This window comes from Plectropomus leopardus, chromosome 6, assembly GCF_008729295.1.
Source record: "Plectropomus leopardus isolate mb chromosome 6, YSFRI_Pleo_2.0, whole genome shotgun sequence".
NCBI lineage: Eukaryota > Metazoa > Chordata > Actinopteri > Perciformes > Serranidae > Plectropomus > Plectropomus leopardus.
In genome coordinates this window covers 6,181,490-6,202,125 of record NC_056468.1, presented here as the reverse complement: position 1 = coordinate 6,202,125, position 20,636 = coordinate 6,181,490, and the positions used below count along the sequence as shown (strand labels likewise).

Genomic DNA, 20,636 nt, shown 5'->3' with positions numbered 1-20,636 from the left:
TTTTGACCATGTTTCGACATGCTATAGTATGGCATTTTCAACAAAATTTGCAAGGCTGTAAAACATATAAAATATTGACTTTTTGGACCGTTTTTTCGACATGCTACACTATAAACGTGTTAAACATGCTATAATATGACTTTTTTTGACATTGGAGTGATGACGTTTTTGACCATTTTTCGACATGCTATAGTATGGCATTTTTCGACAAATTTTGTGAGGCTGAAAAACATTAAAAATATTGAGTTTTTGGACCGTTTTATCGACATTCTACACTATAAACGTGTTAAACATGCTATAATATGACTTTTTTTGACATTTGGAGCGATGACTTTTTTGACCATTTTTCGACATGCTATAGTATGGCATTTTTCGACAAATTTTGTGAGGCTCTGAAACGTTTAAAATACTGACTTTTTGGAACTTGTTTTCAACATATTACACTATAAAAGTCCAAAAGATTGTATACAACAACTGTTTTTGACATTTGGAGGGATGACGTTTTTGACCATTTTTCGACATGCTATAGTATGACTTTTTCGACAAATTTGCAAAGCTCTAAAACATTTAAAATATTGAGTTTTTGGACCGTTTTATCGACATTCTACACTATAAACGTGTTAAACATGCTATAATATGACTTTTTTTGATATTTGGAGTGATGACTTTTTTGTCATTTTTTCGACATGCTATAGTATGGCATTTTTCGACAAATTTTGTGAGGCTGAAAAACATTAAAATATTTACTTTTGAACCGTTTTTTCGACATGCTACACTATAAACATGTTCAACATGCAATAATATGACTTTTTTTGACATTTGGAGCGATGACTTTTTGACCATTTTTTGACATGCTATAGTATGGCTTTTTTCAACAAAATTTGCAAGGCTGTAAAACATTTAAAATCTTGACTTTTTGGACCGTTTTATCGACATTCTACACTATAAACGTGTTAAACATGCTATAATATGACTTTTTTTGATATTTGGAGTGATGACTTTTTTGTCAATTTTTCGACATGCTATAGTATGGCATTTTTGACAAATTTTGTGAGGCTGAAAAAACATTAAAAATACTGAGTTTTTTGGCCATTTTTTCGACATGCTATAGTATGGCATTTTTCGACAAATTTTGCAAGGCTCTAAAACATTTTAAATATTGAATTTTTGGACCTTGTTTTCAACATATTAAACTATAAAAGTCCAAAAGATTGAATACAACAACTGTTTTTGACATTTGGAGCGATGACGTTTTTGACCATGTTTCGACATGCTATAGTATGGCATTTTCAACAAAATTTGCAAGGCTGTAAAACATATTAAAAATATGACTTTTTTGACCATTTTTTGACATGCTATAGTATGGCATTTTTCAACACAAATTTGCAAGGCTGTAAAATATTTAAAATCTTGACTTTTTGGACCGTTTTATCGACATTCTACACTATAAACGTGTTAAACATGCTATAATATGACTTTTTTTGATATTTGGAGTGATGACTTTTTTGTCAATTTTTCGACATGCTATAGTATGGCATTTTATGACAAATTTTGTGAGGCTGAAAAACATTAAAAATATTGACTTTTGAACCGTTTTTTCGACATGCTACACTATAAACGTGTTCAACATGCAATAATATGACTTTTTTTGACATTTGGAGCGATGACTTTTTGACCATTTTTTGACATGCTATAGTATGGCTTTTTCAACAAAATTTGCAAGGCTGTAAAACATTTAAAATATTGACTTTTTGGACCGTTTTTTCGACATGCTACACTATAAAACGTTTTAAACATGCTATAATATGACTTTTTTTTGACATTTGGAGCAATGACTTTTTTGACCATTTTTCGACATGCTATAGTATGGCATTTTTCGACAAATTTTGTGAGGCTGAAAAACATTAAAAATATTTACTTTTGAACCGTTTTTTCGACATGCTACACTATAAACATGTTAAACATGCAATAATATTACTTTTTTTGACATTTGGAGCGATGACTTTTTTGACCATTTTTCGACATGCTATAGTATGGCATTTTTCGACAAAAAGGCTCTAAAACATTTTAAATATTGAATTTTTGGACCTTGTTTTCAACATATTAAACTATAAAAGTTCCAAAAGATTGAATACAACAACTGTTTTTGACATTTGGAGCGATGACGTTTTTGACCATTTTTTGACATGCTATAGTATGGCTTTTTTCAACAAAATTTGCAAGGCTGTAAAACATTTAAAATATTGACTTTTTGGACCGTTTTTTCGACATGCTACACTATAAACGTATTAAACATGCTATAATATGACTTTTTTTGACATTTGGAGCAATGACTTTTTTGACCATTTTTCGACATGCTATAGTATGGCATTTTTCGACAAATTGTGAGGCTGAAAAACATTAAAAATATTTACTTTTGAACCGTTTTTTCGACATGCTACACTATAAACGTGTTCAACATGCAATAATATGACTTTTTTTGACATTTGGAGCGATAACTTTTTTGACCATTTTTCGACATGCTATAGTATGGCATTTTTCGACAAAAAGGCTCTAAAACATTTTAAATATTGAATTTTTGGACCTTGTCTTCAACATATTACACTATAGAAATCTTAAACATGCTATACTACGACTTTTTTTGACATTTGGAGTGATGACTTTTTTGTCAATTTTTCGACATACTATAGTATGGCATTTTTTCGACAAATTTCGTGAGGCTCAAAACATTTAAATACTGACTTTTTGGAACTTGTTTTCAACATATTACACTTTAAAAGTCCAAAAGATTGTATACAACACTTTTTTTGACATTTGGAGCGATGACGTTTTTGACCATTTTTTGACATGCTATAGTATGGCATTTTTCGACAAATTTTGCAAGGCTCTAAAACATTTTAAATATTGAATTTTTGGACCTTGTTTTCAACATATTAAACTATAAAAGTCCAAAGGATGAATACAACAACTGTTTTTGACATTTGGAGCGATGACGTTTTTGACCATTTTTCGACATGCTATAGTATGGCATTTTTCGACAAATTTTGTGTGAGGCTCTGCAACGTTTAAAATACTGACTTTTTGGAACTTGTTTTCACATATTACACTATAAACATGTTAAAACATGCTACACTATGACTTTTTTTGACATTTGGAGCGATGACTTTTTTGACCATTTTTTGACATGCTATAGTATGGCTTTTTCAACAAAATTTGCAAGGCTGTAAAATATTTAAAATCTTGACTTTTTGGACCGTTTTATCGACATTTACACTATAAAACGTGTTAAACATGCTATAATATGACTTTTTTTGATATTTGGAGCGATGACTTTTTTGTCAATTTTTCGACATGCTATAGTATGGCATTTTTCGACAAAAAGGCTCTAAAACATTTTAAATATTGAATTTTTGGACCTTGTTTTCACATATTAAACTATAAAAGTCCAAAAGATTGAATACAACAACTGTTTTTGACATTTGGAGCGATGACGTTTTTGACCATTTTTTGACATGCTATAGTATGGCTTTTTCAACAAAATTTGCAAGGCTGTAAAACATTTAAAATATTGACTTTTTGGACCGTTTTTTCGACATGCTACACTATAAACGTATTAAACATGCTATAATATGACTTTTTTTGACATTTGGAGCAATGACTTTTTTGACCATTTTTCGACATGCTATAGTATGGCATTTTTCGACAAATTTTGTGAGGCTGAAAAACATTAAAAATATTTACTTTTGAACCGTTTTTTCGACATGCTACACTATAAACGTGTTCAACATGCAATAATATGACTTTTTTTGACATTTGGAGCGATAACTTTTTTGACCATTTTTCGACATGCTATAGTATGGCATTTTTCGACAAAAAGGCTCTAAAACATTTTAAATATTGAATTTTTGGACCTTGTCTTCAACATATTACACTATAGAATCTTAAACATGCTATACTACGACTTTTTTTGACATTTGGAGTGATGACTTTTTTGTCAATTTTTCGACATACTATAGTATGGCATTTTTTCGACAAATTTCGTGAGGCTCAAAACATTTAATATACTGACTTTTTGAACTTGTTTTCAACATATTACACTTTAAAAGTCCAAAAGATTGTATACAACAACTTTTTTTGACATTTGGAGCGATGACGTTTTTGACCATTTTTTGACATGCTATAGTATGGCATTTTTCGACAAATTTTGCAAGGCTCTAAAAACATTTTAAATATTGAATTTTTGGACCTTGTTTTCAACATATTAAACTATAAAAGTCCAAAAGGATTGAATACAACAACTGTTTTTGACATTTGGAGCGATGACGTTTTTGACCATTTTTCGACATGCTATAGTATGGCATTTTTCGACAAATTTTGTGAGGCTCTGCAACGTTTAAAATACTGACTTTTTGGAACTTGTTTTCAACATATTACACTATAAACATGTTAAACATGCTACACTATGACTTTTTTTGACATTTGGAGCGATGACTTTTTGACCATTTTTTGACATGCTATAGTATGGCTTTTTTTTTCAACAAAATTTGCAAGGCTGTAAAATATTTAAAATCTTGACTTTTTGGACCGTTTTATCGACATTCTACACTATAAACGTGTTAAACATGCTATAATATGACTTTTTTTGATATTTGGAGTGATGACTTTTTTGTCAATTTTTCGACATGCTATAGTATGGCATTTTATGACAAATTTTGTGAGGCTGAAAAACATTAAAAATATTGAGTTTTTTGGCCATTTTTTCAACATGCTACACTATAAACGTGTTAAATATGTTATAATATGACTTTTTTTGACATTTGGAGCGATGACTTTTTTGACCATTTTTTGACATGCTATAGTATGGCTTTTTCAACAAAATTTGCAAGGCTGTAAAACATTTAAAATATTGACTTTTTGGACCGTTTTTTCGACATGCTACACTATAAACGTTTTAAACATGCTATAATATGACTTTTTTTGACATTTGGAGCAATGACTTTTTTGACCATTTTTCGACATGCTATAGTATGGCATTTTTCGACAAATTTTGTGAGGCTGAAAAACATTAAAAAATATTTACTTTTGAACCGTTTTTTCGACATGCTACACTATAAACATGTTAAACATGCAATAATATTACTTTTTTTGACATTTGGAGCGATGACTTTTTTGACCATTTTTCGACATGCTATAGTATGGCATTTTTCGACAAAAAGGAGGCTCTAAAACATTTTAAATATTGAATTTTTGGACCTTGTTTTCAACATATTAAACTATAAAAGTCCAAAAGATTGATACAACAACTGTTTTTGACATTTGGAGCGATGACGTTTTTGACCATTTTTTGACATGCTATAGTATGGCTTTTTCAACAAAATTTGCAAGGCTGTAAAACATTTAAAATATTGACTTTTTGGACCGTTTTTTCGACATGCTACACTATAAACGTATTAAACATGCTATAATATGACTTTTTTTGACATTTGGAGCAATGACTTTTTTGACCATTTTTCGACATGCTATAGTATGGCATTTTTCGACAAATTTTGTGAGGCTGAAAAACATTAAAAATATTTACTTTTGAACCGTTTTTTCGACATGCTACACTATAAACGTGTTCAACATGCAATAATATGACTTTTTTTGACATTTGGAGCGATGACTTTTTTGACCATTTTTCGACATGCTATAGTATGGCATTTTTCGACAAAAAGGCTCTAAAACATTTTAAATATTGAATTTTTGGACCTTGTCTTCAACATATTACACTATAGAAAAGTCTTAAACATGCTATACTACGACTTTTTTTGACATTTGGAGTGATGACTTTTTTGTCAATTTTTCGACATACTATAGTATGGCATTTTTTCGACAAATTTCGTGAGGCTCAAAACATTTAATATACTGACTTTTTGGACTTGTTTTCAACATATTACACTTTAAAAGTCCAAAAGATTGTTATACAACAACTTTTTTTTTTTTGACATTTGGAGCGATGACGTTTTTGACCATTTTTTGACATGCTATAGTATGGCATTTTTCGACAAATTTTGCAAGGCTCTAAAACATTTTAAATATTGAATTTTGGACCTTGTTTTCAACATATTAAACTATAAAAGTCCAAAGGATTGAATACAACAACTGTTTTTGACATTTGGAGCGATGACGTTTTTGACCATTTTTCGACATGCTATAGTATGGCATTTTTCGACAAATTTTGTGAGGCTCTGCAACGTTTAAAATATGACTTTTTGGAACTTGTTTTCAACATATTACACTATAAACATGTTAAACATGCTACACTATGACTTTTTTTGACATTTGGAGCGATGACTTTTTTGACCATTTTTTGACATGCTATAGTATGGCTTTTTCAACAAAATTTGCAAGGCTGTAAAATATTTAAAATCTTGACTTTTTGGACCGTTTTATCGACATTCTACACTATAAACGTGTTAAACATGCTATAATATGACTTTTTTTGATATTTGGAGTGATGACTTTTTTGTCAATTTTTCGACATGCTATCGTATGGCATTTTATGACAAATTTTGTGAGGCTGAAAAACATTAAAAATATTGAGTTTTTTGGCCCTTTTTTCAACATGCTACACTATAAACGTGTTAATATGTTATAATATGACTTTTTTTGACATTTGGAGCGATGACGTTTTTGACCATTTTTCGACATACTATAGTATGGCATTTTTCGACAAATTTTGTGAGGCTCTGAAACATTTAAAATACTGACTTTCTGGAACTTGTTTTCACCATGTTACACTATAAACATGTTAAACATGCTATAATATGACCTTTTTTGACATTTGGAGCGATGACGTTTTTGACCATTTTTTGACATGCTATAGTATGGCATTTTTTGACAAATTTGTGAGGCTGAAAAACATTAAAAATATTTACTTTTGAACCGTTTTTTCGACATGCTACACTATAAAAAGTATTCAACATGCAATAATATGACTTTTTTTTGACATTTGGAGCTATGACGTTTTTGACCATTTTTCGACATGCTATAGTATGGCATTTTTCGACAAATTTTGTGAGGCTCTGAAACGTTTAAAATACTGACTTTTTGGAACTTGTTTTCAACATATTACACTATAAAAGTCCAAAAGATTGAATACAACAACGTTTTTTGCATTTGGAGTGATGACGTTTTTGACCATTTTTCGACATGCTATAGTATGACTTTTTTCGACAAATTTGCAAAGCTGTAAAACATTAAAAATATTGAGCTTTTGGACCGTTTTTTCGACATGCTACACTATAAACGTGTTAAACATGTTATAATATGAACTTTTTTTGACATTTGGAGCGATGACTTTTTTGACCATTTTTCGACATGCTATAGTATGGCATTTTTCGACAAATTTTGTGAGGCTCTGCAACGTTTAAAATACTGACTTTTTGGAACTTGTTTTCAACATATTACACTATATAAGTCCAAAAGATTGTATACAGAACTTTTTTTTGACATTTGGAGTGATGACTTTTTTGACAATTTTTTTGACATGCTATATAGTATGACTTTTTTCGACAAAATTTGCAAGGCTGTAAAACATTTAAAATATTGAGTTTTTGGACTGTTTTTTCGACATGCTACACTATGAACATGTTAAAACATTCTATATTATGACTTTCTTTGACATTTGGAGCAATGATGTTTTTGATCATTTTTCGACATGCTATAGTATGGCATTTTTCGACAAATTTCGTGAGGCTCTGAAACATTTAATATACTGACTTTTTGGAACTTGTTTTCAACATGTTACACTATAAACATGTTAAACATGCAATAATATGACTTTTTTGACATTTGGAAGGATGACATTTTTGACCATTTTTTGACATGCTATAGTATGGCTTTTTCAACAAAATTTGCAAGGCTGTAAAACATTTAAAATCTTGACTTTTTGGACCGCTTTATCGACATTCTACACTATAAACGTGTTAAACATGCTATAATATGACTTTTTTTGATATTTGGAGTGATGACTTTTTTGTCAATTTTTCGACATGCTATAGTATGGCATTTTATGACAAATTTTGTGAGGCTGAAAAACATTAAAAATGCTGAGTTTTTTTGGCCATTTTTTTGACATGCTACACTATAAACGTGTTAAATATGTTATAATATGACTTTTTTTGACATTTGGAGCGATGACGTTTTTGACCATTTTTCGACATGCTATAGTATGGCATTTTTCGACAAATTTTGTGAGGCTCTGAAACATTTAAAATACTGACTTTCTGGAACTTGTTTTCACCATGTTACACTATAAACATGTTAAACATGCTATAATATGACCTTTTTTGACATTTGGAGCGATGACGTTTTTGACCATTTTTTGACATGCTATAGTATGGCATTTTTCGACAAATTTTGTGAGGCTGAAAAACATTAAAAATATTTACTTTTGAACCGTTTTTTTCGACATGCTACAATATAAACGTATTCAACATTCAATAATATGACTTTTTTTTGACATTTGGAGCGATGACTTTTTTGACCATTTTTCGACATGCTATAGTATGGCATTTTTCGACAAATTTTGCAAGGCTCTAAAACATTTTAAATATTGAATTTTTGGACCTTATTTTTCAACATATTACACTATAAAAGTCCAAAGATTGAATACAACAACTGTTTTTGACATTTGGAGCGATGACGTTTTTGACCATTTTTCGACATGCTATAGTATGGCATTTTTCGACAAATTTTGTGAGGCTCTGAAACATTTAAAATATGACTTTTTGGAACTTGTTTTCACATGTTACACTATAAACATGTTAAACATGCTATAATATGACCTTTTTTGACATTTGGAGCGATGACGTTTTTGACCATTTTTTGACATGCTATAGTATGGCATTTTTTGACAAAATTTTGTGAGGCTGAAAAACATTAAAAATATTTACTTTTGAACCGTTTTTTTCGACATGCTACACTATAAACGTATTCAACATGCAATAATATGACTTTTTTTGACATTTGGAGCTATGACGTTTTTGACCATTTTTTGACATGCTATAGTATGGCATTTTTCGACAAATTTTGCAAGGCTCTAAAACATTTTAAATATTGAATTTTTGGACCTTGTTTTCAACATATTAAAACTATAAAAGTCCAAAAGATTGAATACAACAACTGTTTTTGACATTTGGAGCGATGACGTTTTTGACCATTTTTCGACATGCTATAGTATGGCATTTTTCGACAAATTTTGTGAGGCTCTGAAACGTTTAAAATACTGACTTTTTGGAACTTGTTTTCAACATATTACACTATAAAAGTCCAAAAGATTGAATACAACAACTGTTTTTGGCATTTGGAGCGATGACGTTTTTGACCATTTTTTCGACATGCTATAGTATGACTTTTTTTCGACAAAATTTGCAAAGCTGTAAAACATTAAAAATATTGAGCTTTTGGACCGTTTTTTTCAACATGCTACACTATAAACGTGTTAAACATGTTATAATATGACTTTTTTGACATTTGGAGCGATGACTTTTTTGACCATTTTTCGACATGCTATAGTATGGCATTTTTCGACAAATTTTGTGAGGCTCTGCAACATTTAAAATACTGACTTTTTGGAACTTGTTTTCAACATATTACACTATAAAAGTCCAAAAGATTGTATACAGAACTTTTTTTGACATTTGGAGTGATGACTTTTTTGACAATTTTTTTGACATGCTATATAGTATGACTTTTTTCGACAAAATTTGCAAGGCTGTAAAACATTTAAAATATTGAGTTTTTGGACCATTTTTTCGACATGCTACACTATGAACATGTTAAACATTCTATGTTATGACTTTCTTTGACATTTGGAGCAATGATGTTTTTGATCATTTTTCGACATGCTATAGTATGGCATTTTTTCGACAAATTTCGTGAGGCTCTGAAACATTTAATATACTGACTTTTTGGAACTTGTTTTCAACATGTTACACTATAAACATGTTAAACATGCAATAATATGACTTTTTTTGACATTTGGAAGGATGACGTTTTTGACCATTTTTTGACATGCTATAGTATGGCTTTTTCAACAAAATTTGCAAGGCTGTAAAACATTTAAAATCTTGACTTTTTGGACCGTTTTATCGACATTCTACACTATAAACGTGTTAAACATGCTATAATATGACTTTTTTTGATATTTGGAGTGATGACTTTTTTGTCAATTTTTCGACATGCTATAGTATGGCATTTTATGACAAATTTTGTGAGGCTGAAAAGCATTAAAAATACTGAGTTTTTTGGCCATTTTTTCGACATGCTACACTATAAACGTGTTAAATATGTTATAATATGACTTTTTTTGACATTTGGATCGATGATGTTTTTGACCATTTTTCGACATGCTATAGTATGGCATTTTTCGACAAATTTTGTGAGGCTCTGAAACATTTAAAATACTGACTTTCTGGAACTTGTTTTCACCATGTTACACTATAAACATGTTAAACATGCTATAATATGACCTTTTTTGACATTTGGAGCGATGACGTTTTTGACCATTTTTCGACATGCTATAGTATGACTTTTTTTCGACAAAATTTGCAAGGCTGTAAAACCTTTAAAATATTGACTTTTTGGACCGTTTTTTCAACATGCTAAACTATAAACGTCTTAAACATGCTAATATATGACTTTTTTGACATTTTTCTGACATGCTATAGTAAGACTTTTTTTGAAAAAGTTTGCAAGGCTTTAAAACATTTAAAATACTGACTTTTTGGAAATTGTTTTCAACATGATAACACTATGACTTTTTTTGACATTTGGAGCAATGATGTTTTTGATCATTTTTCGACATGCTATAGTATGGCATTTTTTCGACAAATTTCGTGAGGCTCTGAAACATTTAATATACTGACTTTTTGGAACTTGTTTTCAACATATTACACTATAAAAGTCCAAAAGATTGTATACTTTTTTTGACATTTGGAATGATGACTTTTTTGACAATTTTTCGACATGCTATAAATTTTGTGAGGCTGAAAAACATTAAAAATATTTACTTTTGAACCGTTTTTTTGGCATGCTACACTATAAACGTATTCAACATGCAATAATATGACTTTTTTGACATTTGGAGCGATGACTTTTTTGACCATTTATCGACATGTTATAGTATGGCATTTTTCGACAAATTTTGCAAGGCTCTAAAACATTTTAAATATTGAATTTTTGGACCTTGTTTTCAACATATTACACTATAAAAGTCCAAAAGATTGTATACAACAACTTTTTTTGACATTTGGAGTGATGACTTTTTTGACAATTTTTTTGACATTTGACATTTTATGACAAATTTTGTGAGGCTGAAAAACATTAAAAATATTGAGTTTTTGGACCGTTTTGTCGACACACTACTCTATAAATGTCTTAAACATGCTACATTATGACTTTTTTTTGACATTTGGAGGGATGACTTTCATGACCATTGTTCGACATACTATATAGTATGGCATTTTTCGACAAATTTCATGAGGCTCTGAAACATTAAATATTGACTTTATGGACCGTTTTTTTCAACATGCTACACCATAACGTCCTTAAACGTGCAACATTATTAACTTTATGACATTTGGAGTGAGGACTTTTGAACCATTTTTCGACATGCCATAGTATAGCGTTTTTCGACAAAATTTGCAAAGCTATAAAACATTTAAAATATTTACTTTATGGACCATTTTTTCGACATGCTACACTATAAACATCTTAAACATGTCATAATATGACTTTTTTTGACATTTGGAGTGCTGACTTTTTTGATCATTTTTCGACATGCTATAGTATGGCATTTTTCGACAAATTTTGTGAGGCTCTGAAACATTTAATATATTTACTTTTTGGACCCTTTTTTTCAACATGCTACATTATAAATTTCTTAAACATGCTATGCTATGACTTTTTTTGACATTTGGAGTGCTGACTTTTTTGACCATTTTTGACAAACCTTTCTATGACTTTAAAAAACTCAAACGTTGACTTTTTGAACAATATTTCAACATGCTACATCATAAACGTCTTGAACATGCTATACTATTACTTTTTTTTTTTTTTTACATTTGGAGCTTTTTCAATAATTTTTCCATATGTTATAATATGGCATTTTTCAACATACTATACTATGACTTACTATACTTTTATACTTTGTCCACACTGACAGACAATAGTAAGACGTTTTTGTGGATTTTTGAGCAACATAATCGATAACAATATCAATCACAAAATAACTTTTTCTGGACTGAAATATGAGATGTAGTCGATAGAACGCATTCCAGCTATGTTTTGACAGACAACACGACCAGCCAATGATAATAAAGAATTGACTCTAGATTACAGCTGAGTGTTTGACAACCGTGTCGTATGTGCTTCCACAGTGTTTCATTATCGCGGATCAAACAGCTGATGGTCTGCAGAGCTCCTCACAGCAACAAAGTGTCTGAAACAGCCAAATTTGCAGAGGTGGAAATTGCCTTCTTTAAGACTTCTACAGACTGCTTTGTGTTAGTTTTAGGTAAAAGCAGACTTTGGATGAATTATTGCTCCGTCTTTCATCCAGCTGATCGTGCTGAGCTCTCATCATTTTTACCAGGGGCAGATGTAATGTTTTGGGGGCCTGGGGGCACATTACCTTATCTTCACCCTTTCTCTAACTGGGAATGTTGGCAAAGTGTTGGCAGCTATAGGAAGGTAGGCCTACTCAAAAGTTGTTTTTTAGAAAAAGTAAAATGATTAATAGCACAGATGTGTCACAGAAGATTCACAGAAGTTCAAGTCAGAGTCCTGCAGTCAGGAGAGGTTTGCCTATTATCAGCACAATGTGCTTAAATTTTCCTGAAGTTTGTTTAAGATGGAGCTTTTCATTTTTATATAATGCTGGAAAGTTTAATAATAATAAATCATACCATACCATGGTCAAATTAAACTGTGCAATTTCATTTATATACAATCTTCTGCAGGAACATGGATTAGTGACTATGAAGGGTATTAAGAGGGAATAGAAAAACTAAATATGTGAATAGATGTTCCCTTAATTCTAGACACTGTTTGATCCAGTTTAAAACTTTACACAGATTACATTATTCAAAGGTAAAACTACATAAAATCTTCCCAGAAACGTCACTGATTTGTGAAAAATGTAACCAGGCGGATGCAGATTTATTGCATAGTTAAAGGAATTCTGGGCTACATTTTTTTCATGTTACTCAGAGGTTTTTAAGGTTAAAATGAGCCCAGATCCACTTTTAGTTATATTGGGTGCATCAAGAAAACTGTAAAAACCTAAGGAGTGTGCAGTGCCACCTCCTGTCCTATGGCCTCCTTTTCGCCAAGAAATGTATTCTTTTGCTCTGGAAAAAGAAATATGTACCAACTTTTAAAGCCTGGATAACAACACTGACTGACACCTTCCACTTGGAAAGGATTTGACATACCCTCTATGACAGATTAGAAGAATTTGAAAGGATTTGGAAACCTGTGATCTCATATATAGGAAGGACAGATGGTTAAGATGCACTGTCTATACATAGCTTCTATCAGACCTAAGCAGCACTACACCAGGGTTGTAGTTGGGGTTGAGAGAGAGGCTCTTTGTTATATGTTATTTGTTGTGCTGTTTTTACGTTTGTTTTTGTTTTATTTTTCTATAGTTGGATATCAAAATGAGGCAATATGTCCATTAAAATGGAAACATGTATTAATACTGTATGAATGCTTAACAATAAAGATATTTGAAACATTCTATGGTATGACATTTTTGATGATTTCAAGCGACATACTATAGTATGATCTTTTTGATGATTTTTGATCATGTTTGAGTGACATACCATTCTCTTAACATACCATTCTCTCTTTCATGATTTTTGATGCCATTTTGGACGACATGCTATCTCATTAAGTTTTTAGCCCATTTTGGCTGACATAATATGATTTTTTAAGCCATTTTGGCGGACACAGCAATTTTGACATTTTTGGGCCATTATGGAAGACAAACTATACAATGACTTTTTCATACCAATTTGGATGACATACTATATCCTGAACTTTTTACACAATTCTGGACAACATAGTATAGTAAAAGGTTCTGATGCCATTGCGGACGTCATACTGTACAACTACTTTTTTCTGCCATTTTGGATGACATACTACACAATGAAGGTTTTTATGCAATTTTGAACGACAAACTATATTATGACGTTTTTATGTCATTTTAGAGGATTCGATGATTTTTTTTATGCCATTTAGACGACTGTTACATGCCAGGCAGGGGCACAGTGCTGTGTGTGTTTTTCGCCCCTGTTTTCTCCCTCCTCTCTTGTGTTTTTTCCAGGTGCTAATGACCTGAGTGTTTTCCACCTGTACATCCTGATTGATTTCCACCTGTGCAGATGGTCAGGATGCTCACTGGTTGCCTCCACTCCAAACTGTCCAATCCTCTGTTGGCGCCATCATTAAAGAGGATGTCCTGCAGAGTGCCAGTCACTCTTTTTTTTCTTTTTGTTCTCTGCCTAAGCTGGCTACTGTTTTGGTGAACAGAACAGTTTTTGCATTTATGAAAAGGTATGTGATGAGAGGTTGTGGACATAAGGTAAGTTGGGGTACCCTTTACACTTTTGCACACACTCAGGAAATCTCTGTTTAGACAGACTAGGTTAATTGGTTGTTGCTACCCCCTGTGTTTGTTTGTGAAAGCTAATTTTTAGATAAGGGAGTTGGTCTTTTTTTTAAGCTTTTGTTTTCTGGGGTAGTGACTTAGTTAGGCCTAATTTTGTTGTATTAAGTTATTTTCTTTGGCAAAACCACCGTGTTTCATCCTCTCTCACGTTTTGAGAACCTTTGTTTCTTGTCTGAATGGTCACAAATTCGTTTTTCGTGGTTGCCATGTTATTGTGTTTTTAATGCCATTTTGTACAACAAACTATATCATGATGTTCTTAGGCCATAGTGAACGACATACTATACTATGACGTTTTTATGCCATTTTGAAGGACATAGTATTCTATGCAATATAATGCCATTTTAGACGACATACTATATTGTAACTTTTTTGCCAGTTTGGACAACATATTATACTATTATGTCATTTTGGAAGACATGCTATACTAGGACTTTTATCTGCTATTTTGAATGATATAGTATATGTGAGTTTTTGATGACATTTTGTACGACATTCTATACTATGAGTGTTTTATGTCATTTTGAACAACATGCTATACTTTGAGATATTTATGCAATTTTGAACATCATACTATACTGTGACTCTTTCATGCCATCTTGTATAACACGCTATACTATGACTTCTTTAATGACATGAGTTTTTCTTGTAACATACTATGACCTTTTTAATACATACTTTCCTGTAATGTTTTTTTGGTATACTGTGCTACAGCTTTTTTAATAATATACTAAACTTATTAGTTTTTATGGCATGCTATACTGTGAAGCATGCCATACTTTTTTTGAAGCAAGAAAACCACCCATGCAACAGCAAGCCTCTACAGTACCTTGTTAACAGGGGCAAGCTGTGTTCGGACAGACCCTGCATGAAGTCGGGTGCTGTCTCCAAATCTCCCAGGTGACCTCTCCCTGCGACTGTCGAGCACCCTGCCGGGCGACTTCTCCCTGTCCAGTGGTCTGGCAGGAGACTTATCCCGTCTGAACTCGGTGCGGCCCTCCCGGTAACGGTGTGGAGTGCTGGGCTCCCGGTGCAGGCCGTCATGGCTGCCAGGGCCCGAGGTCAAACGCTTGGTGATGTGCTCTGTGTAGGTGGGCGGGCCTCGCTTACTGGGACTACTTTAGAAAACAGAGAAGAAGGATGCACCTCACAATGGTGTCTTACAGTGTTATCAGGAAGACAAAAGAAGATTTAATATTTTGCCAGCAGATGGCACTGTTGGCCTATCTAATGAAAACAATAGTAATATCTAACTGTGAGTTTGAACTTTCAGTTCACAATAAATGTGGTTCAAGGTAACATGTTTGTGGGTGTTCAAGTGTTTTTGTAATCCACCTACACACTTTAATTTAAATTCGGGTGCTCAAACTAAGGAAGGGAGCTGACCCTCTGCTGGAGCCGGTCCTCTGCAGCTCTCCTGACTCTCTGATCAGACTTCCCTTACAGCAGATGACCCGCAGTTTGTTCTGGTAGGAGGACGCCAGGTAAATGGCTCCCGAGGATATGGCCGGGCCCAGGTAGCGAGGGTTGGGGATGTCCAGGTGAGCCAGCACTGTAGGACTGGAAACAAAAACAGAGATGGGAGAAATATAGCTAACACCCAAAATGTTCATTGTTCGAATTTGGTCTGAAGTAGCCTGTGTGTCTCACCCCAGAGAAGCATGACCCTGAACCTCGATGACGTCCAGAGAGTTGAAGTAGGTGGCAAATAGGTAGGGCTCTCTGTATGCTGCACCATGGAGAGAATGACAACACTTAATGCTGTTTTGCTGATTACTGTATTGTTGTTTCATAAAGCAGTAGAAGTTGTAAAGTGTATTTACCGAAGGACAGAGGCAGACGGCTCCACTTAATGTCCTCTGTGCGGCTTCTTCGTCCGTACGTGTCCACAAACACTCCAAACTCTACCACATAAATAAAGCTTGTTATGCTCCTCTGTGTGTCTTGTTAGGTCGAGACAGGGCAAAAGGAGTCGTGTATGCAAGCAGAAGTGTTAATGGAAAAAGGAGGATAAAATCACCCAGCTTCACTAGTACAATTTTATGACTTAAAATGTTTATCATAGTGGCACGAGGAAAGAATTTAACACTAAAAAGATGCTTTTCACCACCAACAAAAGATTAATGGCTAACAATTATAAAAGAAATCTTTTTAATGGAAAAATTCACACACAGACTAAGACTACAAGAAGCACAAATAGAAAGAAAATGGAAAAAAAAATTGACTCTTTACAAGACTCAAAAAGACAACACTGGAATGTAACACTAATCAACAGACAGACTTATACTCAAGGATGCAAAAATATATATGCACCCAGGCAGGTTTTTTTAAATGAGCTTTTGTCTTTTGGTTTGTTATTCTGTTGTAACTGACATGTCAGCATTACAAATATATATGTTAATAAAGATTTAAAAGAAAAAAATAAAAACACACTTTTGTGTTCTCACTGGTAGTGGCTGCCCAGCAGTGCTGGTCTGTGCTATACTCAAAATGTATCTTATCTACGACCATACTGCACATGACCATCTTGTGTTGTGATGCAAACAGAAAAAGAGCAACAGTGTGTGGAGGAGTCGATGAATCAAACCCACCGTGAAAGCACAGCAGGTATTCCTCCTTCTGCATGCTGCTGGCCACCTGCATGATGGCGATGGGGAAACTGTGGGACGAGGCTGCAAACACCGCTGAGGCTAGTGACACGTCGTTCTTGTCCAGGAACTCTGCAGCAGACAAGTCAGGGAAAACAATATTTTGAAAATCTATGCTTTAAGCATAATCCTACTTCATGAGACTTGATGACATAGATCTTAACTTTTACCCTGTTACTGTCTAGTACCTTATCTATTGTATTATTATAAAATGTATGAAACCCCTTATCATCTGTTTCTTAAGGCAGGTAATTTGTAATATATAGTAATAGCTTCTAAACCAACTGACAAAGGTCTTCTCACCACAGACAGATTTCAATCACAGACAGGAAAGAAAATGAAAAAGTTACTATCAATAACATAGTAAAAGAGACGTATGTGCATTTTAAGCAGATTATTTTATTCTTAAATTTTGTTTAAAACCGCTGTTTAGGAAGTTTTCTTTTAAACCACAACAATATTCTACTTGTGTGTTCTCACCCTCAAGCACAAACTGCTTCATCTCAATCTCGTAGAACTTGTTTGTGCCGATGATGATGCTGTAGCTGGTCAGATGGATGCAGCTGCAGGGCTCCAAAGTTTCAATCTCCTGTGAGATAAAGAACAAGATAAGATTAGATAAGACTAGCCTTTATTGTCTCCCTTAGGAGAAATTTGTCTTGGACATTTGGGAGACACAGACAAAAGCGACAGACAACACCCTAGTCTGTTTAGAAACCTTGGTGATTGTAAAAGGCCTCTAGACTAAAGTGTTGTGATCTTGATGCTTTTTAAAGGAACTCTTTATCCTCCAAATGATCATTTGTATATCAATAACTCACCCTGTATAATTTGAATTTGTTAAGAAAACGTTTTTCTCGCATGCCTCCACGATGAACGAAGAATCCAAAAAAAGGAATTCTTGATGAACTGAAGTCATAAGGGTCCATGTTTAACAACTGCAAAACTAAATCAAATGAAACTGAACTATGCTCTCTTCAAAGCTAGTCACCATGCAGGTCTACCTCTGCCTCGATCAGTTGGTTTGTTGTGTAATGGTTTGTGTGAGAGTTAGTAAATGGATGTTTTGATAATAGTTCTGTTGAACATGGAGCCCTTTTTACTCCAAATCTGAATTTTCTCAGTTTTTGGATTCCTTGGATTCAGTGTTTGGACCATAAAGGCATGCAGTAAAAAAAATACCCCAGAGTGTTCTTCATGGATTCAACCTAACATGGGGAGAGTTATTGATATACACAGGGTCATTTGAGTAAACTATTCTTTTCACATCCAGATTATCTGCTGCTAATCATATTTTGGATTAATACAGTTTCCACTAAAACTGTGTTAATGCTAGTTTAGTTTCTAATTCACATAACTGCTGTACCAAGATAAATTTTTTGACATTATTTTCTACTTTTTCTCAAACTGACAACATCCCTCTTTTTATTTTGTTTGTAGTTTTATTATTTTTTTTCTACCACTGTATGTCAGGATAAGTGTACTCAGAACAAATTATGCTTAACAGGCCATGCTAACCTTACGAATGCAGTATTTGTTGAGATTGTCATTGTAGCGCAGAATGGTTATCTTGTTAGGCATAGCAGCACATATACAAGGGCCGTTGTCTATCTGCAGGGAGAGCAAAGATGTCAGTTTGTACAACACATTTTTCCACTGAGGGAAGACAAAAGAACAAAGAAATTCTGCTTTATCTCAAGTTTCAGGGAGCAGAAGAAGACCTACTCTCCCAGCAGCAAACAGATGGCAGCCCTTCACTGTCTCAAAGATGTAGGGAGCCAGCTCAGACTGGCTGGGCAGGTGGGACTGGGCCAGGGACTGCTTCACTCTCTTAATCTCCACCAGACATAACGCCCTCTCGTCCCCTGCAGCGCGCACAGACAGACGTTACACAGTTAGCTTCTGTTCCAGGACCAATAGGACAATTCACTTCTTAGTCATCACGCTGCCCTGTGTGACAAGATGAATCACATCTACGAGTTTCAACAGAATTATTAGAGTGGAAGTTTGACCTTTTGAAGTTTTAATGATGAATAATAATTGTAGAGCCTCAATAATACCAAGTACTTCTAATGGCAGGTAGTTATGGCAGAGGATATTGGATTTTTGATTTATGAACACTAACTTACTGAACTGAATGAAAAGTCTCGACTCAAATCCTGCCACTCAGTAGTTATTATATACTGAAAATGACAAAGCTGGACATCTCACCAACGATCATCAGCAGTTTTTCCTGCTCTTTGATGATGTGGATCTGAAAGACTGATCCCAGGCCAGGGATGTGAGTCAAAGAGTTCTTGATAACATTCAGTGCGTACAGACCCTCTTCAGAACCCACCAGAACTATCTGCAGCACAGCAAGAAAACATCGTCATAAACATAACCGTCACTATTACGGTGAACATGGGGAAATTTCAAACAGGAGCAACATGTGGCGAACCTTGGAAGTGAGCCCCCAGCATCTGCTCTGTGCTTCATGTCGCGCCATAAATTGAGATAATGCTACTTTTAAACAGAGCTGCTACTGTGTATAGATGTTCTCTGAATTATGAACATGAAAAAATGTCTAAAATCAGCAGAATAATGTAATTAAATTTACTTTCAAAATTGTATATTATTTTCAAATTTATGCCATGTTTATAAAATTCTGAATGGTTTGGCCTCTCCTTCACTATGTGACTTTGTGTATACTCACTCAGTGAGTTGAATTAGATCCTCTAGATTAGCCCCTGTACCCGACTGTAATATACCATATCGGCACAATGCATTTGCCAATCAGCTTTTTCTGGAAAAGCTACAAATCAGTGAAACACTCTGATGTTTTAAGGAGCTACAACTTTATCAGAACTAACAAAACCACCTTGAAAAGACAGTTACAAGCTGCTCAGCTCTGCACTCACTGACCTCGAACTCTGGACTTAATAACTTGTTTTTAATTTGACAAGCATTCACTTGTGACGCGCTATTGTGTGTAGCGTTTTATTGTGTGTAGCTTTTTATTGTGTGTAGATTTTTATTGTGTGTTTTGTAAGTTTTGTGTGTATTAATTATCTTGTGTGTTTCTCTCGTCTCTTGTACTGCTTTGTGTTATCATGCCATTGTGCTGTGTATTTGTTCCGACCTGCCGAGGGACTGCAGATGCAAATTAACTCTAACATATAATCTGGAAGGGTGCATCAAATGGTAATAATAAATAAAATAAAATAAGAGATAAAGTGTAAATACTGTACACAAACAACACTGCCCGTACTCTAATAAAATGAGATCTA

At 33.4% G+C, this 20,636-nt stretch overlaps 1 protein-coding gene across 7 annotated transcripts in view; it reads right to left on the bottom strand.

The window, feature by feature from the left end:
- LOC121944223 (citron Rho-interacting kinase) overlaps positions 1–20,636 on the bottom strand; it is an 83,644-nt gene that overhangs the window by 11,333 nt on the left and 51,675 nt on the right. For 5 of the 7 annotated variants that reach the window (XM_042487947.1, XM_042487945.1, XM_042487950.1 and 2 more), the window contains 9 exons: positions 19,579–19,714; positions 19,093–19,232; positions 18,886–18,978; positions 17,848–17,956; positions 17,311–17,439; positions 16,543–16,623; positions 16,370–16,448; positions 16,106–16,279; positions 15,549–15,837 (listed from right to left, as the gene is read on the bottom strand). In XM_042487947.1, the coding sequence (XP_042343881.1) occupies positions 15,549–15,837; positions 16,106–16,279; positions 16,370–16,448; positions 16,543–16,623; positions 17,311–17,439; positions 17,848–17,956; positions 18,886–18,978; positions 19,093–19,232; positions 19,579–19,714 (1,230 nt within the window). The remainder of the gene's footprint in view (positions 1–15,548; positions 15,838–16,105; positions 16,280–16,369; positions 16,449–16,542; positions 16,624–17,310; positions 17,440–17,847; positions 17,957–18,885; positions 18,979–19,092; positions 19,233–19,578; positions 19,715–20,636) is intronic. The other 2 variants (XM_042487946.1, XM_042487951.1) reach the window with 1 other exon arrangement.